The 26,503-nt window shown below is 30.2% G+C and overlaps 1 protein-coding gene across 1 annotated transcript in view; it reads right to left on the bottom strand.

Moving 5' to 3' along the window:
* Positions 1 to 709: 709 nt before the first annotated feature.
* LOC142328918 (uncharacterized) overlaps positions 710 to 26,503 on the bottom strand; it is a 92,185-nt gene continuing 66,391 nt past the window's right edge. The window contains exons 17-22 of the mRNA XM_075373084.1: positions 22,871 to 25,567; positions 18,933 to 19,160; positions 16,422 to 16,779; positions 11,459 to 11,575; positions 8,718 to 8,778; positions 710 to 748 (exon numbers count right to left, since the gene is read on the bottom strand). Coding sequence (XP_075229199.1) covers positions 738 to 748; positions 8,718 to 8,778; positions 11,459 to 11,575; positions 16,422 to 16,779; positions 18,933 to 19,160; positions 22,871 to 25,567 — 3,472 coding nt within the window. The 3' untranslated portion in view covers positions 710 to 737. The remainder of the gene's footprint in view (positions 749 to 8,717; positions 8,779 to 11,458; positions 11,576 to 16,421; positions 16,780 to 18,932; positions 19,161 to 22,870; positions 25,568 to 26,503) is intronic.

Here is a 26,503-nt window from a genome sequence, read left to right as displayed (position 1 = left end):
TTTTTTCATTGATTGCGAAAAATCCTTAGTGCTGTCAGTATTAAAAGATACAATAGGAGGCTCAATTTTGTTTTCTATTTAATATCCAATTCCCAATGATTTAGTTAAGTTCTGACACTACATAACTTTAGATTTGTCCCCAAATTAACTCAATCGGGTTGAGTACACAATGATAAGGAAGTAATCAAAGCACAGTTTTGTCACTGGATCTTGTTAACTCATCAATTTTACATTAAAATTACAAGAAACCATTTGCAATAATTGGACCTTAACTTCATCCTTCTCAAAAATCACTCCTTTTGAACTAAGCAGCACAACTTCCATTTATGTTAGCAGTGTATTAATGACATCCGAAATCAATGCCATTGGACTACTCTGTAGCTTTTATAAGCATTTAAAATGTGTTTTTTCCACATGACTTAAGGGCTAAAAAATTTTTTTTTAAACTCTAAAGAAAATTAAATTCATACCTAACTAGTTAAAAAGAGCACTTTTAAGTCTATGGTGAAAAAATTATTCTCAAAAAGTTGTAATATTTTTCATAACAAATTAACATTGTTATTTACTCAGAAAGAATGATTGGTTGTCCCTTTTTGCATAACTAAATCCAATTAACAAACAAATTTTTGAATTCATTAACTTCAAATATGAAGTTTAATAAAAATTGATTAAAACACAATTTTATCTTATTTTCATTTTTTTATAAAAATATAATCTTCTTTCATATTTAGATGGATTCAGCTAACTTCTGTAAAATTACAAAAAAAATAAATACATATAAAAAAAGAGAAACATGACTGACATATTAATTTACAAAAGCAAAAATTAAACAATAATCTGGTAAAATAATCACGTAGTAATAAAAAAATTAGTAAATAAGTAACAAAATAATTATAGTTTCTTTAATTTATTTTTATATATATATTTTTTTATTTATTTTGTCTAATTTTTATATTTCTTTGTTTACTGACTGTGATGAAATGCAGAATAACTGAGTAGTAGATTTTAATTTTTCAGTTGTGCTCTAACTGATTTTAAAAACACAAAACATTGAATGAACCATATGGAAAAAAATATACATATATTAATATACTGAACCATAAATGAAAGAACTGTAGAGGAAAAATCTACATAGAGAAACCAAAAAGAAAGGCAATTGTTAATGAGATCATTTTCAATTATTCTATATTGATTCAGAGAAAACCCTTTTTCTTTACCATGAAATATAAAAATTCATCTAATATATGGTTTAGGTTGAGTGGAAGTTAATCAAAACAGAACTTTACAGAAGTTTACTCTTATTGATGTTCAAATTGCCTTAGTCAACTTATAATCTCTAATTCTGATAAAATAATTTAAAAATGTGTCATCTTATCAAACATAGACAGATTCAAATCAATATAGCAAACTATACGATTTTACAAGGGAGTCACCAATTTCCTTGCATAGTATATATCTATCTCAATTACCTTATGATATATCTTATATTGCCCATCTTCAGTGATACTTCATTATCATTGAACTATTTTTTCCAGATAAGAATAATAGGAATTGGTCAACTGCCAGACTGATACCTTTCTTTTAGGTGAAATGGTGGTTTCATCTGTGGATTCCTTAGCAGAGGTTCCCCTCAAAAAACAACCCCAATCACTGATTGAGATCTCTGTGCCATGTAATGATAAGCTTTCCACTCCTATGACAATCCATCAATCTACAGATATATTGGAATTTTTTGTATTTTTTTTACCATAAATAAAAGTAACTTTCTTAGGCTTACATGATATCCAATTTCAGGTAAAATAATGCTATACTGTACACTGACAAAGATTTAAATAAAGGTGCAAGGTAAACTGTAATTTTAAGTAATTATTAATTCACCATATATTTTACAGCTGGATTTTTGTTCTACAAAAAAGTATACAACATAAAATAAAAATTTCATTGCTAAAAACAAGAGGTAGGAGAGATTACTCAAAATCAATTAATAAGTTAAATAAATTACCCATATTTGCTTGAATCCAAGCCGCAATTTTTCTTCTTTCTAGTATAAAAAATATCAGGAGCATCTTAGATTCCAAATTTATATATTTTTAAAAACTTTTAGGATTTTTAAAAATCCTAACTGAAAAAGTTAAAAAACATCATCCTTCCAGGGTTATAATCTTTTTCACTGAAAATTGGTAATATTAACTTATTTTTTTAGTGAGGTAGTTTTTCAGAATGCTATTATATTAGGATCATTAGAGGAAGGGATAACAATAAATCATTTCACTTAGCTTAGTTTTTAATAATGACCTGGAAAATACCATTATCAAGCTTAAGTAGATATTTATCATCTACATTTTTATCAATTTTATCAGTGTACTACTAGCAGCAGCATCAAGAAGAGTTCACTATGAAGCCATTATAAAAAGGAAGGTGATTTTATATGCAGACGAAAACAGGAATAGATCAGCCACTAGAAATTTCAAAATTGAAGAAACAAATGTTCATTGATGGTGTAAATAATGTGACTAGATTGTAACTGGCAAATCTAAGATAAAAGGTTTCACAGGACCAAAAATAGGAAGATTTCCCCTAGCAGATGATTATGCTGTTCAATTTATAAAACATGCTCGATCTAATGCAAAAGAAGCCGTTGATAATTTACAATTTTAATGCATCAAGAGACTGCTGCAGAAAATTTATGAAAAGGGAAAGATTTCGTCTTAAGACGGAATACTTTAATCTTCCTGTTTGATGATAAAGTGATGCAGTTTCAGTGACATATAATTGGACTTCCATACAATACACTGAAAATGTGACCCCTCTAATTTTTTGCAAATAAAAATAAATCACTTAACTGCTTCCAGAAAAATAAAAAATGGCAATAAAAAATAAAGATGGGGTTCTATTGTCTGGGAAAAAATCCTGAATGAAACAATAGGTCACTCCTTTAAAAAATGCACCATCACAACTACCATAGATGGAACAGATGACCTAATATGGGATAGTGATGACACTGATACTGCTTCCAGAGACAGTAGTGATAGTGAAAGTGAGTGTTTATCTCATTGTATTTAAAATTTATTTAATATAAATTACCTGTAGGCATTATTTTATGTATGCAACATTTTATATTTAAATTTTATTTTTACTCTTTTTTTACTTTATTGTTTTTGTAAAAAATTGATTTAGATAAATATTATTATTTTTATTTATCAACTTTTTTCTCAAAAACCTTTTGAAAATTTATGGTGTGACTTAGAATTGGGAGCGGCTTATATTATTTAAGCAAATATGGTAACAGAAGTAAAAACTGGGTTTTTATATTTTGCAATACTTTTTTGATAGTTTTATCTTGGCAAAAAACACTGAAGTTCTATTTATTCTGCAGTAATTAAGAAATAGTTTAGAAAAAATATAGATAAAGAAGTTTAACTGGACATAACAAAATAAACTTAAAAAAGGGCCATGAAGGTAAAAAAAAAATACTTTTTCAATAATTTAAATTTTGTACTTTTTCTAATTTGTGTGACTTTTTTTAATTTTTTCACCTTTCTTTTACAACATTAATGCTGTTGAACTACATACTTACATTTTTATGTAAATTACTAATAACATACTATTATCAAAATGTTTTTATACATATATGCTCCTATGCACTTTTCAATATATATGAAAATTCAATTTGCCCATATGGAAGTAGAAAATGAGATAGCAGAAGTCTTATGCTACAGAGGATTTTATAAAAGGACAAGGATTCTCCCAAACTCATTTTACATGAAAAAATGCATTTGAAAATGAACGTGGAAAAGCTAGCTGGCTGCATGAGTGATTTATGTCATACAAAAGTATTAATATCCAACTGCATTGTTCACAACTGTATCAATGTTGGAAGTTCACAACTGTATCAATGGTCAGAGCTAAAGTGAGTATAGATAAATAAAGCACGTAAAAGAATGAGAAAAACCTTAAGCAAAAAAAAAATTAACACTGAAAAGCTATTAGAAAATAAGAGGCACTTTGAGCTTAATTATCAAATTTGTTCTATCTGTTGCAAAATTTTAAAGATATAGACAGACATCCAAACATAATGAAGGAATTGTTAATAGTACACTTGTGATTTGCTAAGTCAATAGCAACATCAAACATTGTCAAAATTTAAAAATCTCAATTGAAACTATTAGTCTACTGAAAAAGCCAGTGTACAATAAAGAATTCAGGAAATTTTAATAATAAATTGGAATATGTTAAACTATGTATGACCATAAGTAAACGCATGCAGGAAGAAATGCATCAGTTTAACATGAAACGTTGCAAGAAGGTAAGTGAATTAATAAAGCAAAGTGCAAACTGGTTAATAAAAGAGAACAAATTTCTGGTTTAAAATGAGAAGATGGTTCCATATCCAAAACAGGTCAGGAAATATTAAAAATAACTGAAAAATTTATTCTAATTTACACAAGGACCAAAATCGGTCAAAATTAAAGTTTGCATTAAAAGAAGAACCAGATGTTTTAGTAGAAGTAACAGGCTAGCTATAAAATCAATGAAAAATGGGATGCTCAGTAACAGATAATGTTATTGCTGAGGTGCTGAAAGCTGGTGACAAAATGCTGCATACAGCACTTGCAAAACCGTACTCAAGGTGCCTCAAAAACCAACAAATTCTGAATGCATGAAAAACTGCAGAAGTGATTCTTCTAGAAACGAAAGGAATTCAGAAAGACCTGAAGAATTATTGCTCAATAAGCCTCAGCTATCAACAAGAAGAATGCTAACAATACTGAATGAATTGCAACCAAAGGAGCAAACAGGCTTCAGAAGTGGTTTTAGCATAATGGATCACATCCAAGTTGTTTTGGCGAGTTATAGGAGACCCAAGTATACAACCCCTATACATGGCTTTTACTGATTATGAAAAGGCATTTGATTTCGTAACAATGCAAGCCGTAACCATATTACATAACCAAGGTATAATATCACAGTCTACATAAACATGTTACAATCTATATATAAAGAAGCAAAAGCTACCTTATGTGACAATGAACATAAATATACAAAAAAGTAAATGAAAAGGTGATGCTAAATCGCTTATATTCTTCTCAGCCTGCCTGGAGCAGGTACTTAGAAAGCTGGAATGGGAAGAAGAAAGCAAGCACAAAAATAAATGACTATTTAAATCACCTGAGATTCACAGATTATATAGGTCACACATACACAAACTGCAGGTGGTTGATGAACCTTATGGTCTAAGGATGAACTTTAAAAAGAACCAGATCATGCTCAACAAGTTTGCCAAAGTAAGAAATAAATTTGTCTCTAGAGAAATCAAACAGGTAGATCATTACATATTTTGGCCAATGGATGTCAACTGAAGGTGACACAAAGAAGTTGAATAACAAGTTAAGCTTGGATAGCAAGCTTCAGAAAACCGTATTTTCAGAACAAATTTCCTTTTATGTATGCTTCAAGTTACCAGACAGGATAGGAAGACCTGTAAATGGATCAGAGAATAGACAAAAGTACATGATATTATCATGCAAAGAACTAAAATAGCAGTGGGCAGGGCATGTAGCAAGAACTAAATTAGCACTTGAGTAGATACCACTAGATGTTAAATGCCCACGAAAAAACCAAAGGCTCATTGGATTAATAATATTATCAAGTACATTGGACCAAATAAGCAGAAAATTGCACAAGACTGTAATAATTGGAAACGTGTTATATACATTGTTCAAATAAGTACAGATTTGGGATCACTTTTTCACTTCCTTTACAAAGTTCTAGATCCTGTAGTATGTAACACGTTATACTTAGTTAATATCTATTTTATTGGTAGACCTTAAAAAATGAAAATGCAGTCTATCTATGGTATTATATCAAATTTATTTTTTCTCACAGTTATAAAAAAGTATAAGAGAAATGAAATATTACAATCATATTTATCAAGAATACAGAAGTTTAACATTTTTGTGTAAACTATAAGGTTTGTATAAAGTACACACCCACATACATGGGCAGGAGGAGTAAGCAACTATAGAAGGAATCAAACTTGTCCACATGCATGTGTGGCCTCACATTGAGTCCAACAATAAGAGCTAATAAATTTAGTGATGTTGCGTTGGTCATGAATCTCATGGGAGGAAATAATCAGTTATACAAGTACAGACTGTCTTGCCAATGAATACACAATATGTAATTATTAGTCTATTATTTTAACTCAACAAAGATTAAATGTAAATTATGTATCTGGAAGACAGATTGTGCTTTTTGGGTAATTCTATCCCATCATGAATAGGAAGAACACTTTTAATGTTATGGTTGGTATAAGTTTGTCTTTTGCTGGTGATAGTCAAATAGTACAAAGGCCTGAGAATATTGACTGAGATAGGTTTACCTATACATAAAGTCTGTGAAAATTTTCAATTCGTCATGCACAGGCCTTGGCACAGCCAGGTAGAAGGGTAAGCCTTAACACATAAAATTATAATTATGATTAGATTATTACTCTTATAAACAAAGAGTAGATACAATTTTGTGACAACTTCATTGATTAAATTATTTCACAACTAATTTGTGTCTGATTTATAATTAGGCCTATTTCATAAAGAGAAAATGAAGGAAATAAAATTACTGCACTAAATAGTTAAATAAAAGATGAAATCCACCATTTTATGGTCATAAATATTTTTCCTCAAAGATTGTAAAGACTTAATGCACGGTGGTGAACACCTAATATTAATTCATTTTTAAAATGAATTTAAATTAAAAAGTGATTTAAGAGTAGCACTAAAACCAATAATTAATTTATTTTTTTTGGTTTATTTCAATGTTATTTTCCAGTGAGTATTAAAAAGGTTTATGACTCATTAATTGTTTGAAAGCAAAAAATCAGGAATATGTAACTTTCTATTTATCATCTGTCTGGTGTACTTAAATCCATCCAAGTTATCAATCATCTCTCCATATTAATTTTGTTGTAAAATTCTCCAGAACCTTGTAATACATAAAGATTTTACATTCACAATTTACTACAAAATGAATGATGATAATGATTGATATTTGATCATAGTCAATTTATTGATATAATATACGTAACTTTTTTCAATAGTAGAAGTAAAACATCTGGTTACTACCCAAACCACTGGTAATTGTTGTTGGTATTTTTTTTTCATTATTGTGGTTCTAATATGGCATTACACTACCCTTTAGTGTAATGCCATATCATAATTCTGTATGAATTAGTGCAAATTGATAAAATATCAAAATATATAACACAATTATGCCTGTCAAATTTCTAAATTACAATTAACCTAAACATCGTAAAATTTATGTTGGTATAAGCTTATAAGCAAAGTATTTTTATAATTTAATTTTTTAAAATTACATTTTCTCTTTTTTATCAATAATTCAAAATTATAGATTGCAACTTTAAACTATTACTAAAAAACTGTTTATTAACGTGAAAAAACTTTTTTTATAATATGGCTAGGAGAGAGAATACAAATTATCTTTAATGTCCTATCATGGCCAGAATAGTAAATCAAGTTAAATTTTGATGAGGGGTAATAATGATAAAACTTAATCTCTGAAGATGTGTTAACTATACAAATTTTATGGAATTTGTTCTTTTAAAGATAGAAATCACATTATAAAAGCTTTAATCTGGTATCTTTTACAAAATAATGACAGTTCAAACACAGGTTTTTTGATGTGAAATGTCTTTAAAATCACACCGAAACATACGGGTTTGTAGCATAACAAAAAGGTCTATATTGTCCTGCCTTATTAACTCCCTAAGTATTAGTCTCAGAGGATGCAAATGCAGTGTCATTTCAGAACTTAAGACAGTCAGCTCGCTGGTATGACTTTGAGTTTGTGTCACTGGTGAGCAGGTTGGCGGGGAGAGGCACAGCACAGATCGGCCAAAACTGGCACTCTCGCTCATTTCCATTCAGTGTAGCTCACGACTAAGATATGATCGCGCAATGATTTGTATAGAGTTTGTCGAGATGTATCGATTTAAGTAATAATAATTGCATTTTGGACATATGTAAAAAAAGTATAAAAATTCAATCTATCTGCCTCAGCCCACACAAATATAAATTACGCATATCGTTGGAAAGGGGAGGTTATGGGGCATACACAGGTACCCCAATGTCTGGTGCCTAGCGAGTGAGACTGATTCAGGAGCATTGCAAAGCTGGCACAGCATGCACAGTAAGCATCGCCAATGACATGAGTCCCTCTACTTACGCTGCTTATTATGCCTTATGTTTCTTACTTCTCATATCAACACACCAATGTTGAACAAAATTGTTGTCAAATATTAATTGAAATAAATATCATGTACAAATGTCATGTATTTAGTGTCCGTTTTATGTTAAAATTAAATTTACTATGCAGTCAATATCTTGTTTTTATTTCAATCCAATACACTAAAAGTAACTTGCTGTCATACAGACTGACCAATTTATCTGTAGAGTTGGCTAAATGTAAGAACTAAAATTTTCCTTTGGAGACTTTCAGTTCAGTTAAAAAAAAATACAATGGTGGTTCTCCCATTTGACTCTACAAATAAGTTAGTTGGTCTGTAGTTTGGAGAAACTTCATCCAAGGTCTTAATGTTTCACATTAAACCAACAGCCGAGCGCCTTGACACAGCCCCACCCAATTTTTTTTCTGTTAGCCAATATATAGTTCATATTAAAACTACTGTAAGTCATCATTACCTGTTAAAGTTATATCCTGTTGAATCACATCCTTATCAAGAACTAGCGAAGACACAACTGGCTATAAAATTAAACAAAAATAAACTGTTAAAAAATATAAAATTTAATTAGACATTTTTAATAGAAGGTATTAAAAAAATATACAGAAATTAACTACATTCAATAACAGAACTTCTAGTCAGAATCAGATCTTACATGAGTAATAGAATTAAGTCATGAGTACTGAGCATTGGAAGTTGGTGAATAATCATTTATATCACTGGCATCCTCTATTAAGAGAGGCAACTAGTCTGAAATGTTTTGTAGAATCTCTCTTCCTAACACTCATAAAAGTTTTTTGTTACTGAATTAAAAAAAGACTGATAAAAAATATAAGTTAAATAGACACCTTTATTTTATAGCAGCTCCTAAAAATTAACCTAGAAAGGACTTCAGCTTTGGTAAAAGGTACTGGCAGGAAATTGATGTCACATAGATTTCATCACCACATGCCAGTTAATGCCTCTTTTTTCATGAGATTAGTAACTTCTACCATTGTAGTTTGTAAGCTCTGACAACAACAATACATGGCAGATGTGGGTTGTTATATGTATATACCTGGACAGAAGAGAATGTAAAGGCTAGTTCTTGATGCTAAAGTGGAAAAAAATTAAGCTACAGTATGGTGACCAAAACAAAAGGCACTGCTGGTCTTGCAGGTGGGAGAAGTAAAACAAGAACTAAAATAATACCAGTGAAGTGTTTTAGTTGCTGATTTATCTTCTAATTATTTTTTTTTCCCATTATCTGCGCTACATACATATTTCTTTTTTATAATTTAATTCTATTTATAATAATTTAAACATACAGGTCTTGAAACACTGCTTAAAATTACAGTAGCCTCACTTGTCAAATAATTTTTATTTTAGTGTAATTTAAATCAGTAATTTGTTACCTTTATTTATTATTTTTAAAACAATAAAACAAATTCCATTTGAAAAAAGGAACAATATACATTAAATTATACTAACTTAATATAATGAACCTAAAATAATAAAGAAGTTGAGATGAGATCAACTGTACAATAAATAAGTGAATAGTAAAATATATATATACATATATAAACTATTATCACTTGATTTAAAACAATGAATAACTTAAGTCACAATGCACATTTAAATATTGTAAGAGTTACTTAAGTGACAGTTTAAAAATACATAAAATAAAATATAGAATCCTGATCATAGGGAGTTACACACATTGAGGGTGTAGTATAAAATCTTTCTTTAAATTCTATTTTTCGGTACTGCTTAGGTATGTCTAACTGAATTTTACTCTTTATATTGATAGCTGTACTTAAATGAGGGTCATTAAAATATAAACCAGAATTTGTTTACATAACTTTATAGGATAAAATTATTAGTTACATTATTTTCTACATAATTTTCTTTAACAGAAACACATTTTCTCCACCGAATAGGTAGTTTCCTGATCCCCTCATTAAAAAAACAAGATGGTTGCAAATATAATGCTCAACTGGCATCATCTTCAAATTTTTCTCCTCCTAAAGCATCTTTTAGCAAACCAAATGTGTGGACAAGGTAACAAGTCAGGACTGTACAGTAGGCGCTCAAGAGGTATCCACTGAGTTTTGATAGTCTAAGCTGCTGTATGCAGCCGTGCATTGTTGTGGAGAAGGAGGAAACTGCAAATCAGTTGCCAGTGCATCTGTTGCAATAAGCAGCCCTGACATAATCCAACAACTGGCAGCAGTGTGCAGCATTTAACATCCTTTGTTGACAGGAAATCAATCGGTGCACACCTTTTGAATCCCAAAACACAGTTAGAACTTCCAGCTGACAAGCATTTCTTGGCCTTGATCAGTGTCCCCTCTCCACTTTTCAGGGGTATAGAGGTGGACCCACATTTCATCACAGGTCATAATATGGTTCAGAAATGCCTCAGATGGGATTCACAGATGTCTTTCTGGACATTTCTCTACGCCTCAGTGAAATGACATGGAACCACCTTGCCGATACTTTATTGTATCCAAGAGTATCTGTCAACATTATATGCATACTCCCAACACTTATAACCATCTCTGATGCAATTTCAGTGATAGTAGGTCATGAGTGGTCTGAATGTTGTCATCATTGACACTGGTCTGCAGACATTCGTGACTTTTGTTTTCCATTGAATCATGACCACTTCAAAATTTTTTGCCCCAATCAAACACTTGAGTTTTTGACCGTAGCATTTCTTAACTGTAACTGGAGTAGAGTCAAAATTTCAGAGGATTTGACACCTTTGTTGACAAGAAACCAGATTAAAATTTATTGCACAACAAATGATATACCTCCTGTTCCGATATTCTGTAACTGTATTAGGAATATGACCTATGGATAGGCATGGTTGGCCGGTTACTTCCCTCTACACATATCCAACTAACTACCCGCAGCACCCTACCACATATTCGCTCATCTTTAGTCTGCACAGCAAAATTCCAGTTTATATTTGAATGACCATAATACTTCAGATCACAGGTAGTGTGAATTTTACAGGTCTAACTAAAAAGGTCTTTTTGAACATTCAAATTGAAGTTAGAACAGTATTTTCCCCAGTTTTTCCAACCTGAAAACATTAGAAAGTGATATTCCTAACAAAACTCTGCATCTTTTTTTATTTTGAGTAATATATACTTCCCTTATGAAACCCTATGTATGCATTTTATTATAACATAAGTAAGTTAGTATTTTATATACCTGTAACATTTCATTCTCATTACATATCTGCATCTCTTTTTCTTTTGCAACTTGAGATTCATCATTTGATTCCATTATATCAAAAACCTCAGATTTAATACTTTCCCCTTCAATTTCCTGATAAGACAAACAAAAATATTTTTAAAAAAACAAAATTAAAATGCATGTTTTTCTCAGTCTGTACTAAATAATTTTAAATAAAATAAAAATAATCCCTTGCATTTTTAGTGGTTATTTTTCTAAAATTGCTGCAAATAGCAGGACTATAAATACATGAATAAATAGATTCTTTCGTACCTATTAACAACATATTTTAATAACATTGTAAAATGAAAATAAATCTTAATTTTATTTTGATTTCCACATAATTATTCATATTAACAAAACAGATGAATTAAATGATTCCTCATAACTTTAAACCTACCCGTTTTTATTTAGTCTATATTGTTGAAAAATGGTTGCATTTAAAAAAATACAATAGATACATGAAATAACTTTTCACTAATCAAAAATAGCTCATAATTTTTGTTCTTTTATATTCTTTATAAATCTTGTTGGATGGTGCAATTTAAATTTCAATTTCATGTTTGAATATATGATTTCATTCATGGAATTGGTGTAACTTCAGAACCTAGTTTCATAATAATTTTGTTAAACTAAACATTTCATTCGATGATTTTAAAGTGATTTCTGATTTAAAATTTTCATCTTCTTTCTCAAAGTTATAATCATTCTGATTCAAGCTATTGCTCAATTATTCCTCTTCATCTTTCTTTGTTAGTTTAATGGTTTGTAGTTGTATAATTTCCACAATATCAGATTAAATTAAATATAAGATTAGATTCCTAAAATTCCTCCAATAATCTTATGTGGTAGGGATAATGATTTCTGTTATAATAGAATCACCTCTTCCTTATTCTTTTAACAGAAACAGTAATTCTTAGCTTTTCTAAAATTTGATACAGTGTTTAGAGGTGAAGATTTTTTTTGTTGATGATTAATTTTCACCACACAAAGATCTAAATTTGTATGTGGAAATATAGCATGGAAATTTTCTAGTATATGAAACATGACAGACTAGGATTCAAACTTGGAACTTTCTAAATGAGTCTGAGATACTCTATTCTACCAAAGCTCAGTAAAATGATGACGACTTTACTTCTTTAACTGAATTGTTTATGTTAAATAAGCAAATCATTATTATATTGGTAATAGATTTTAATTTTCACATTAACACTTGCAACCAGGTTCATCTGTGAAAATAGAGGGTCAACCACTTCTTTCACTATCATGAATGTTTTCGACCTTCCTGAGACATACAACACCACTGTCACTCATGATATTCCCTCCATATATTGCACAAAGTTCATGATGAATTTCAGCAGCTGACAAGATTTTGCATGAAGGAATGAATGATGGCATGCACTTCACAGTTGGCAGAATTTTCTATGACAACAGCAATTTTGAATGAGATTTTACTGGAACAAATAAGCGAGAGATATTTCCAATAACAGTATTAGAACTGCACTGAACCAGACTATTCAACTGTGAAGGAAGAATCACTACCCCCATTCATTTGCACAATACAGAGGACCAGAAGTTAATTTCCAAATAGCCCTTGTATTTCTATTTTTAGCTTCAATTAAACATCGTAATCAATATTCAAGACCTTTTTTTTTCTTAAGAAAGAGCTGTTTTGATACCCAGTTTTCTGTCAAATGTTGTAAATTACTGATCATGAAACGTTTGGAAATTGATTTAATAATCTTTAAATTGTAAAGCATCTGCTTTTGTAAATTATTTCATTCACTTTTTTCAAAAAGTCACTATCCTTCTTGATAAAAACTACATTATCTACAGGCATTACATTTACATACAACATCTAGTTTATAAACATCACACATTTCTTTGTGGAATTAAACAACAGATTTATTTTTCTTCTTTACAAAATACTATCTGCCAACTTGCACTTCAGAGGATTGCTTATTTTAGTATTCATTTCAATTAGGTTATGCATAGCAACTGACGCAAATATGATTGGACTATCACTGCCAACAGATCAAGCACTATCTATTTCCAAAGTATAAATAGAGAAGTTGAAATGGCAAAAAAATTTCTCATATCTATTGTTATGCATGTGACAATGTTTTGAATACATTACTTTAATTGCTATTGATTGTAACAAACCACCAATTTATATACAGATTTGCCTGAGTTTGCATCATAATAAATTGAATAAGGGTCATTTGGAAAATGTTCTCGGCCTGACACAGAGGAGGTAAAATATGATCCTTTAGATGTACTGCTGGGTAGTTTCAGATGCATGCCTTTTGTTGCATGTTACTGGCAATCAAATAAAGCAAGATTTTTTTTAATTTTTTGAAAAATGGTAATTTAAAATTGAGCCATTAATAAAGTATATTTTTTAAACGGTTTAACCCTAATGGACAAAGAAAAAGTTAAGATTCCACTTTAAGGAATCTTCCCCTTCATTTTGATGGTAAAAAAGTAGGCTATTGAATTTAAATGTGGTAGTACACCTATTCAAGATGATGAATGCTTGCATCCAAAAACTGCTATAACCAATAACACTGTCAAAAAAATTCACAATGCCATTTTACGATGGTAAATCAAATATAAACAGGATTTTTGTTCCTGAGCATCTGTGGTTGATAGGACTGGGCGCGTGTTTCTAGTATGCTTGGGTGGAGTCATTAGGAATGGGGAGAGTTGGCAACACATCAGTAATGCTCACAATGTCGGAGCAATAGGCACACCTCTCCACTGTGCAACGCATAATTATAAAATTTCATGCTTGTGAAGGAGTTCAAGCAATGGAAATTTTCTAGATTGACTGCACAGTTCAGGAACCAAACATTGTCAAGGACTTGTGCGTTTGCCTGGCATAAAGAGTTCAAGGAAGGATGAGAATGAGTGGAAAATAAGCAACACAATCGCTGTCCTCGAAAGAGCATTACAGATGAAAACATTTGCGTAGTTTGTGACATTCTTGAAGACGATCAATGGGTGAGAGTATCTGAAATTGCAGAACAGGTTGGAATAAGTTGTGGGAGCTATCAAGTAATCATCAAAAATGATCTACAGTTCCGAAAAGTGAGTGCCAGATGGGTCCCTTGCCTTTTGACTGCAGATCAGAAATTGAGATATTTTGAGGTCTGTCAGAGGCTTACAACAAGGTTTGTGAAAGAAGGTGATGCATTTTTGAGCTGAGTCACCTGCGATGAAATGTAGGTCCACCATTACACTTCCCAGTCAAAACAAGCCAGTATGGGAGGTGGAGGAAAGGGGAGGCAGCCCCAGTGAAAGCCAAGACTCAACTGTCAGCTGGCAAGGTTCTATCAACAATTTTTTTCGACTGGTGAGGCATTTTGCTCATCGATTTGCATGAGCAATGCAAAATCAATGCTGCTCACTACTGCAAGCTAATGTAAAAGGTGAGGGTTGCATATTGCTGCAAAAGAAGAGACCAACTGATTCGAGAGGCCATCCTCCTCCACAATAATACTAGGTCCCATAGTGCAGCTCTAGTGGTCTCAAAACTAGAAAAAATGTACTGAACTCAACTTTATCATCCTCCCTACTGGCCGAACCTATTGCCCTGTGATTTTCATTTGTTTGGGCCACTTAACTAAAGAAATGGCTTGGTGGATGAAGGTGATGAAGTCAAAACTGAAACGATTGTTTATTTTTTTTAGAATTGGAAAAATTGCATTGTACTATGAGTATTAAAAAATTTATAAGTCATTGGTCTAAATATAATGAATTGCAATGTGACTACTACATTGAAAAATAAAATATATTTCTGTAAAATCTTGTGTTTTCTTTATCAGGTTGAAAACTTTCTCAACAGTCCTCTTATTTTACTATTACACATAGTAATATAATTACTATGAAAGTGACATTTCATTTATATTACATGAATTAAATGAAAGCAAAAATAATAATTCAGATTTTTTAGAAATTAGCAAACAGGACAATTCAAATTATGAATTGGATATAAATTCTAAATGTATCTGAAGTGATTTACTGAATAAGAATTTATGTGTGGTTAATAATAATAAATACTGTAAAAACTTACAATTGGAATTTGTAAAACCACAGGAAAATAAAATTAACTTAGTGCAAGAGGTGTTGGTACTACTAGCATCACAGCCACAAAACTCTGCTCCTATTGTAAATTTTAAGTTAGGTCAAATATTCTGAAAATTTAATCATTGAAACATGGTCTATAAGGTGTAAATTTTACATATTTCCTTGATATAACCCTTTAACTTTACTCCAAACATCTTTTATTTTTGCTTATTAATTTTGTTTACATTTTAAATTTCTCACTTCCAACATGCTTGATGTATATAAAAAAAAATTAGCTAAAAATTATATATAATAAAATTAGCTGTAAAATTATACATAATACTACTAATTTATGTTTATATCCAGCATAATCAAAGCTAGTTAAAAAAAATTCTGCAAAATTAAATAAATAGGTATACCAATACAGTATTTTACAACTGTTGCTTCTAGGGTTAAGAAAGTAAAATTTCTAACAATGTAAATTTTTTATTATCAAGTCGTTCTGAAATCCTAATAAACCAGAACAAATAGATTGTTATAAAAAATTGCTAACAAAAAAAATATAAGTATACATAATATTTTAAATTTTATTAATACAAACCACCTAGTACACAATATTAAGAAAAGACACATTACCTTAATTTTACTATGAAAGCACTAAAAATTATTTACTAAATTATTTCAATCAAAACTGAGGAAGGGGGATCCTGTGAAAGTACCTTCATGGTAAAATTAAGTTAAGATATATCTTAATTCAATATTCTGTAATAGGTAATTTATATTAATAAAATTAAAAATATAATTTAACAGTATAGAGGAATAATTCTTAAAAAGATTAATTTCGGTAAAATAAGTATAAATATATACAAACCTGAAAAGAATCTGTAGATGTTTCAGTTTCACCCGACATATTATTCTTTTTTCTAGGTCTTCCTCTTTTCTTTCTCTTTCTTGGAACAACTGATGTTGATGGACCATAATTGGCATCATTTTCATCATCATCCTCATTATCTACAATGTTATCAGTAGCATCTACTATTGGTTTAGTATTTATTGTTGATCGAGGTCTCTTTTTCACACTCATTGCAATGGTTGTTTCTTGTTCTTCTTTACTTAATTCTCTTGCAAGTAACGTATCAACAAATTCTTTTTCATCTAAAGTACAGATATCTTCATCTAACAATACATTAGCTGGTTTATAACCAGAACTCTCTACACTTTTTAAAAACCTATTACAAAAAAAAAATGCTTACACACACACACACACACACACACACATATATATATATATATATATATAATAAATTGATAAAGAGTGATGGTGTTCATCACAGGCAATAGTCAAATAATAATTTATTAAAAAGAAAATGAATAACAGAGAGGAAAACTGCCAAAATTAGTATCTTAGATAATAAGATTCAATTATCATATTTATGTAATTTAAAGGGGAAGAATGATTTCGGATTACAATATAAATTTTGTTAATCTGTTTTAATTTTTGTAATTGATCTTAAATTTAGGTAAATAAAAAAAATTGATCTTCTATAAGTTTAAAGTAATGGTGTAAATCAGCATTGTTTAAAGTACATAAACCAACATCATAAACCAACTTATCACTGACTAACACTAATTCAATATTCTAATATGTTTATTTTTTGTTTCAAATACCTAAAAAAATAGATAAATAGTGGCCAATTAGCACTGATTAATGTATTTACATTCTAATAGAAACATGACTGTGTAAGTTTAAAATAACAGAACATACGTATACTTTGCATTATTTTTTTTTATCAAAACTATTATCATAAACACAACATTCTTTTATCAATTAGAATTTTTTCAACAATAATGTTTATAACAAATGATTTATATGTTATTATTTAAAAATATAAACTTTTGAAATGACAAAAAAAAACAGTTTTATAAATAAATTTTTTTAATAACTTACACCAAAATGTTTTCAGTTGCTTTTCCGACCACCTACAGCAACTGCTATTTTCACCCTTGTATCAGCTAATGTTAATGTTGATAATTATTTCTTCTAATTAGGTAAAATTATAATTAAAATATTAAATGTACCTAAGCTGTTTATTCAAAATATTACATATTTTGTGATGTGTTTATAAGATCACCAACAATAAAATCGCCTGACACCAGAATAAGAACAGCATCAGTCATTGAAGAAGGTTGAATGAGTGATTATAAATGTACTTATATAAATTAGTAAAAACATTCTATTTATATAATTATTTTTGTTTGTCATTTTAAAAGTTAATAGTTTTAAATAATCTGACTACTGAACTTCATCAACAAAAATTTAGTAGAATTTATAATTAAAGATGCAATAAATATGATAATATATTACGCCTTCGCTTGTATGACTGCATAGGCATGTTGGAATTTGTATTTTAAATCCTGTGGTAATTATTTATAAATTATTCATAAGTGGTTTGTGAAGTGATGTATCATTGCCTTTCATCTGCCTTAAGGTATATGAACTAGTGGCTATGCATTCAAATATCATCCACAGTAACCCGACTGAAGAGTCCCTGGACCTCCAGGTTGGTGGTTGGTCGTAGTGTTGACAGTTCTATTAATGTAAAAAGAACCTCTTATGCATCCAAAGGAAGAGTCTGGAATAAGACTGGGTAAATGACAAAAATAGAACATAATTATGGCTACGGACAATGATGTGAAATATACATACCCAAAAAAATATTAATGCAAAATTATACACTGTAAAAAAAAAGGGGTAGACAAAGATTGGGATAGATGAAGTTGAGGGTGAAGGATAGAAAGAGATGGAAAATTAATTGTTGAGGAGGCCTAGGCTTACCCTGGAGTGTAGCGCCAAGAAGAAAATGTCTAGAACACAGAGCAAGGCAACACAATTTTCTTGGAGTATTTTTGGCAACAACAGCCTGGAAATTGTAAGTAATGGGAAAAATCTGTGACATATTAATAATGTGGAAATTAAAATCTTTCTTTCAACTTTTAAATACTCAACAATTAAAAAAGATTATGTATCAGCGAATAATTTTTGAAAAGGTAAAAATCTTTGAATTACAATATTTTCCTTATATGATAACCAAACAACCATATTTACTTGTTAAATTTATGGTTCACAATTTGCCACGATTTCTAACAGAAAGAAAGGCTGAAATATAAGTTGTAATCATAAGCATTTTAATGAAATGTTAAAAGACATCTTATTTTAACCTGTCAAACACAACAAGAATCAAAGTACAATTAAATATTCAATAAATAATAAAATAAAATTGTAAAACCTTAAATATAATCAGTAAGATATATGAAAGCTACAATTAATACCTGTAAAAAAATAAAATAAAATTACATTACTAATACAAATATGAAAAATTACTTTTCCATTTCTTCTTTATATATGTTTTGAATAGGTGCATTCATTTCCTTTCTAATACGTAATTTCATACGATTAATAGCCAGTAACCTTTCTTTTCTTTCTAACTGTTGTTCTGGTGTTAATGGATCATGATTATGATACCAAAGTCCATGACGTATTGAAGCATTTTTTTCACCAGCAGTCATTGAAGCAATAGCACGGCAAGATTGTCTTATACAACGTAATAATCTGTAACATACATAAAAAAAAAAAGAAATTGGTAGTGTAAGAGGGAAATAAATAGTTGAATTAATTTATTGGAGAATTATCTCTCATAACCAACTGTCTGTAACTCAAGTCATCTCAAGCTGCCAATTATGAGACAATGTTATTAAATACAAATTATCCAACCAGACTAATAACCACAAGCCAAATCAAATCCAATTGAATAGATCTTTAAATAGGATAGAACAAAACTGTGCAACATCATGAAATAGTTGTAATCATAGCTGATCAGCAAAATACTTACCATTCACCAGTTTGCTATATTAAATGAACACAGAACAAACTTAATCAATATACCAAACAGGTAGTGAAATTCAATATACTCCTTTCTGTTATGAAGCACTTCCTAACTTCATTATACTCTAAATCTACTTAGAAGCTGAGAACAGAATGCTGATTAAAGGAAAGGTTAATGTGTGATTTGCAGTTTGAATTTAATTAAAATATTACTAAGATAATATTGCAAAGAAACTTGCCTAAAAATTAGTGAGTCTCTTTGAACTCTGTTTCATTCTTCACATCAAGTGAAAGATCAGTTAATAGTTTATACTTTGATTTTATCATGAGTAAAAAAAAAAAAAAAATGGAAAGGAGAATTAATCCTGGAAGATATCTTTGCAATTAAGAATCCATTATCAAATATCTATTTTTCAACAACTTTTAAGAAAAATGTTAATGAAAGGATTCAGTATTTAAAAAAAATTCTATATTGGGGTCAATACAGAGAAAAAGTTTTTGCAATGCATCTGTTTTAAAATAGTATTATGGTATTACATAATTTTAATTATGTATAGGATGGAAAAAATGTTATGAGAAAGAAGAATTTTCATTAAAACTGCTAAGAATCTTGGTCATCTATTAGAAAAAAATTGTTGCTTCATGTGAGTGTAGAATATAATAAAAACCTTATCTTACACTTACCATACAGTAAATAATACTCAGATTGAATGACAAAATAATGTTCAGCAGGCCTTCAGTTAAAACCCACAATGCTTCAGACAATTTCCTGTTAAATCTGGAGTAGTTTCATATACAAATTTCAATAATTAATATTACCTAATTTTTTAAAAATAATTTCAATATAAAAAGTATTTTTTTCTATGAAACAAAATTCTATTGAAATAATATTCATTAAATATATACATTAGCCAATAAAATTTTATTGAGTATGATTTGAAAAGGATTTTACAGCTCTGAAGATGTGTGAAGTTTACTTAGAATACTAATAGGATTAGTTATCATTTTGAAGCAAAAAAATAATAATTTCCATAAAATAAAGAAAGAAGAAAAATGTCACTTTAGTTTGATATGAGCAACGTTGGTAGTATGGCAGACATTTCACCTGAAATTGATTTCTTGCTAAACTTGATACTGCATTTACAGTATTACTTCTGCAACTGAATTTTGGTAATTCAATCTTTGAAATACTGACTTTGACAATTTCATTTTTGAAACCAACAAGACTGGAAGCTAAGGAGAAAATAAAAACTTCTCCGTACAAAAAACCTAAGTGGCATCAAATCCAGTAAATAAGGCAGCCATGCAAGTGGACCAGCTTGACTAATCCACTAATCTGGGAAAGTTAATGTAGAAATCTTAGATTTCTGTATGGTAGTACAGACTGCCTTACTGTAAATGTAAGTATCCTTGCTCACTGGTTACCTGTATTCAACTGTGGAATCAGAAAAATTTCTACCATATCCAGCAAGTTTGTGTTTGTAGTTTTCTCATTGAAAAAGAACAGGTCATACATATGCTTTAACTTGACTAAAAACACAACAGACATTTAAGGTATAAGAAACATATTCAGATGTATTTTGTCATGGACCTTCACTTTACAGCCAACATGAAATTTTGATTTCATGATTGTTTTGCTACAAATTAACACCTCAAACCAAATCTTTAAATTTCTATATACCTTCAAATTTAAACGGCAATTTTTATCAGTCTGAAGGTAGGGTTTTTAAATATACATAAACAATGATAAGTCATTAAATAGGCATAATATAACAAAACAATTCTTGTAGAATTATTTTGGTAGTAACTAATTATAATAACAGTTACAATAGTTATCTACTGTTTTATCTTTCTGTACATTCATTTCTTCATTAAGAAATGACATTTTTTCTTATTCCTTTATTATTAATTACTGTATATTTTGATATTACCACTTATAATTACATTAATGCTAGACAATGCTCTGTATTATAATTCACTTTATAACCTGGTATCAAACTCTAATTTAATAAAAGCAAAACGCAGAATCGGTTAATAAAATAATTTGTTACAAACATGTTGAGATTGAAACTGTAAGACATAATATTAGAAAATGAACAAAAATCAATAAAATATAAACAGTTGAAAATTTTTAGTTTAAAGCTCACATAGTTCACAGATTACGTCCTACCTTCATAAATTAAATCGTCAATAGTGAATTGTTTCCAAGTACAATACAGAGACACCTCAGATACCTTAGAAAGACATCTTTGAGGGAAATTCAACACCATAACATCTTTACAACTGAGACATATGAAACTAAGTAAAAAAAAAGAGAAGACAGAAAAATGTGTGCTATAAGAACAGATAGTGCTTATAATATTAATGTTATTACTGTTGATAACAACAGATTCCAAGGGTGATGAAAAAACTGATGAACTGTAATAAAGGAATTTTCCTCTACCATAAGAACCTGTAATGATTATCAAAATTATATCACAACTGCATTTAAATGATTTTCCTTATATAATGAAACTCGCAGAACCTGTAACTTAAGTAACATTCTACCTAATAATTACTTAAAATGGCTGATAATTAAACAGACAGTATATAAGGTATTCTACATCATCAGTACTAAATAAATTCCCATGTTGGCAACGCTGTAGTTTGCTTCTTGTCACTACTGTTAACTATTTCTACGCAATATGAATAACACTGTTTAGCTGTTTCACTGTGTACTTCTACCCCTGTATATACTCTTTTCTAATAGACGACAGAGATTCCCAGCGATTTATTTATAATTTTCTTTTCTTCAAAACCTTTTCACAACATCGCTGTTAATTAAAATTATTGAATTTCAAAAGTATTAAAATACTGCTGTTAAACAATGGTCAGGGAAAACTAATCTATTTACTGAAAATGTTTTCTTTCATTCTGCTTTCTATAGCAAAGGGGGTATTGGGTGTATTATACAATTAGTTTCAGTAACTTAACTGTACACCCATTTCTTATACCTTTTGAATAAATATACAGTAAAACATGATAGACTGCAGGTATATTGTTTTATAAATTTTCTTTTCTCATGTCTTTTTTTAAAGACTTTATTGACAGTATCTTTAAAGCAAGATATTGTAAAGCAAGATAAAAATAAATTATTATTAAGGTGTTACTAAAATAAACAAGAAAGTATTATTTAGTTCAATCACATTTAGAAATTTTCACCTTAATAAAAGAAGAAAAAATGGAACTGGGAAACAACTTTTAATTTTTAACCATGGACAAGTATGTGCTGTTAAAAGTTTCTGTAAAAGCCTATAGTAACTGAAGGATTTTCAGGCTGATGAACACACATAAATACATATTTAAGACCTTTGGTTTCAGTAAAGAAGCAAAGCTTACCTGTAAGAAAACATTATCAAATTTATTAATAAAAATAAATAAATAATATTAATACTCACTTCTGATCACTATGTTGATTTCTGTTTCTATACTTCATCTTTTGAAAAAAATAGTAATATCCTTTCCCATCATGATAAAGTACATCTTCATTCAATCCTGGTAATTGTTCAGATGGTATAACGTGACAATTTTTTCGTGTAATAGGTGAAGGAGGACGATATAATGCAGCCCCTCTACTTTCTTTTTTAATAGAATCTTTTAGAAATATTAAGTCATTTTTAAACGATGCAGGAGCAGGAGCAATTGGTTTAAATGTTTTTTTACGGATTACTGGAACTGATGATGGCGAGATTCTAATAAATGAAGCAACTGACTGCTGACCAGAATCATCACATACTGTTGCAGATATAATATTTGGTATAGTATTGTTTTTTTCATCCCCAATAATCTGCTGTGGTAATTGTGCACTAGATGCTGTTAAAATAGGTCTAAAATTATTCTGTGCTTGAGTGAAAAGAGCAGAAGGTATTGAAGTAATAGGCTGCTGAGATATAGTTGACATAACAGGAGTGGCAGAAGCAGTAGAAGTTTGTGAAACTGAAACTGGATAATCCATTTTCTTTAGCTCGGAATTAACAGTAAAATTGTTTACAGACGTAGTAGATGACACTGCCATCTGAGGTGCAATTGCTATTGGAGTATTGCTATTGCTACTAGATGTAACGATCTGGTTCATTTGACTTGAAGGAATTTGGTTAACTACAGTCACACCAGGTTGAGAAATAATTTTATTCTGATCATTTGATAAAAGTTGATAAACTTGACCTCCACGAATTTTACTTTGGTCAGTTTGTACTAGTTGATAAATCTGTCCAGCAGTTGTAACTTTATCTTGATTATTCTGTAAGACTTGAATAATTTGAGGGTTTGCAGGAGGTGGAGGTGGAGGTGGAGGTGGAGGTAGTGGTGGTGTAGCTTTGTTCTGTTCATTTTGGACCAGCTGGTAAAGCTGTCCGTTTGGCCCAACTATTGTTTGTGGAACAGGCTTATCATGACCACCCTGCCCAACTTGTACAAATGGATTATTGTGAACAGCAGACAATAACTGACCATTTGGTAAATTTGGAAGGGACTGAGAAACGTTTATTTTATTCTGTTCATTCTGGACCAGTTGTACTATTTGATTGTTTGGTAAATTTGAGACGGGCTGTGAGGTTATCAATTTATTCTGTTCATTCGCCATAATTTGGAAAATCTGACCATTAGGTGATGAAATGATTTGTGGGCTTGAAATTTTATCTTCTCCACTTGGTAAAATTTGAAAAATTTGACTGTTCTGTTGAAAAGGTGAAATTGCAGAAGAATTATTACCAGTTTCTTCAACAGATCTACTCTGATATCTTCCAATCTTTTGAGCTAGTTGTAATTTTCTAGAACTTTTCCCAGTTTCCTTACTGTTTGGTAAAAGTCTTAAAACCTGTCCATTCGGTTTATCAGTTTGTGGAATAGCAACTTTATCTTTACCACTTTGTATTATTTTGTAAGCATTCTTTCCACTAGAAGCATTTTTATTATTCTTAATCTTTCCTTCATTATTTTTCTGTACTATCTGAAAAATATTAGGCCCAGTTTGTTGTACTGGATGGACATTACTTGGGATTGTGGTAACTTTTCCTTGATTGCTTGGGACAATTTGAAAAATCTGACCATTTTGTTGAATTGATTGAATCGGTTGAGAAGTTGTCATTTTTTCTTGACTATTTTGCACAATTTGATAAATCTGACCATTTTGTTGAATAGCTGAAATAGTCTGACTCCTACTTTTTCCTTGATCATTTTGCATAATCTGGAATACCTGATTGTTTTGTTGAATAGGCTGAATAGTAGAAGGTGCACCATTTCTCCCTTGATCCCCCTGAACAACCTGGAAAATCTGGCCATTTTGCTGTATAGTTGAAATGCTTTGAGGAGACATTATTTTTCCCTGATCACTTTGTAACATCTGGAAAACTTGGCCATTCTGTTGAACAGATGTAAAAGATGTTGGACAGATTGTTGGAGAATTTGTATTTTTTCCTTGATCATTCTGCACGAGTTGAAATACTTGACCATTCTGCTGAATTGCTTGAACAGGTTGAGGTTGAAGTTGAGGCGGTGTATTCATTTTCTCTGGAACACTGAAGTTTGAATTGGTCTGCATAATATGATATACTGTACCATCTGGACCAGTAACAGCTGACATAGTTTGTGGATTTACTTTATTTTGCTGTAGTTGCTGCTGCTGCTGCTGCTGCTGTTGTTGCCCATTCTGTATGATCTGAAAAACTTGACCGTTCTGCTGTACAGTTGAAACTGCCTGTGATGCTGAACTAATTTTATCCTGTTGACTGTTCATACTAGGTGGTATTACTGGTATGAAGGGATTATTTTGAACTTGTTGTTGAGGCATTGGAAGTAAATTAGCAGGAACAAAATACCCAAACTGATTATTATTAGGGCCAGGATATGGTACAAAGCCACCATTTTGATTTAACTGTACTAACTGTACATTCTGATTATTTGGAGTGCCATTTTCTGGATTAAACTGCAAAACACCAGAATTCTGGATGTTTGGTGTAAACTGTGGAGACCCATGCGAACTGCTCGGGACAGCTGAAGGATATCCAAGAAATGGAATGTTTTGAGGCTGTACTGGTACAGTGATTAAAGGATGATTTCCACTGTCAGATCTGTTTTTAGGAGCTATCATTTTTGAGCTGAAAATAAAAAAGTAAAAGATTAAAAAAAATAATAATATTCACAAAGAAGCAAATAAAAGTATGTCTGTAGAATAAAGGAATTTCATGGACGGGTGCAACAGGCCTTCTTTATCATTTTATTAACTAACTGTTATTGTTAAATTAACTTAAAATATGGGTCAATCCATTTGAAGTGTCCCAAAAAAACATAAGCTGCTTGCTTGACCAATTAAAAAAAAATTGAAACTTACCCACTTCTTTCCTACATGTTTTAGGACCTTAAAACTATTTATTTAAGCAGTTTACCTATGGCGGCCATTTATGTTACAGTGCACACACCTATGTTTGTAATTGTAAGGGTTACGGAAAAAATCATAACTAGAAAGCTATTGATCCTGGAAGGATGAGGCAAAAAGCAATTTATTCCTATTTTCTCAAGGTAAAAGATTGGTAGTTTATTTACCTATCTCTCTTCTTTTTATGAGAAAATTACCAATAAAGTTGAACATTAAAACTGGTGAAATTTCACTGTTGGCAATTTTTTTCAAGAGGCAAAAGGATGGCATACACAGTTTGAATTATTTTTTCTATATAGGTATATGTAAGTAGTTTTACCGTAAATAGTATTTATGGTGATATACTCTCCTAAATTTGTATGAATTTTTTAAAAAAATGAAATGTTGGCTTCAAATAACAAATAATTCTGATGGGGCTGGAGAATTTTAATTATTCTTCAATGAAAAAGCCTGTTTTTATAGCAATCAAAGTTTATTATTTAGTGTGGTTAACCAACAGCTGTGATATCTCTTCTGGTGGAGGTGATACACAAAAAATGCTACAAGCAACATCCAATTGTTCAATATTGTGATGCAAGGCAATGTATTGCTCTTGGTCTTCGCATTCATATAGTTCTTTGTTCTGGTGAGAAAAAATACTTTTGAAACAGTTAACACA

The sequence above is a fragment of the Lycorma delicatula genome, chromosome 8 (genome assembly GCF_047948215.1).
Source record: "Lycorma delicatula isolate Av1 chromosome 8, ASM4794821v1, whole genome shotgun sequence".
Lineage (NCBI taxonomy): Eukaryota > Metazoa > Arthropoda > Insecta > Hemiptera > Fulgoridae > Lycorma > Lycorma delicatula.
Note: the sequence above shows the minus strand (reverse complement) of the source record. Positions and strands in the feature narration are given on the sequence as shown.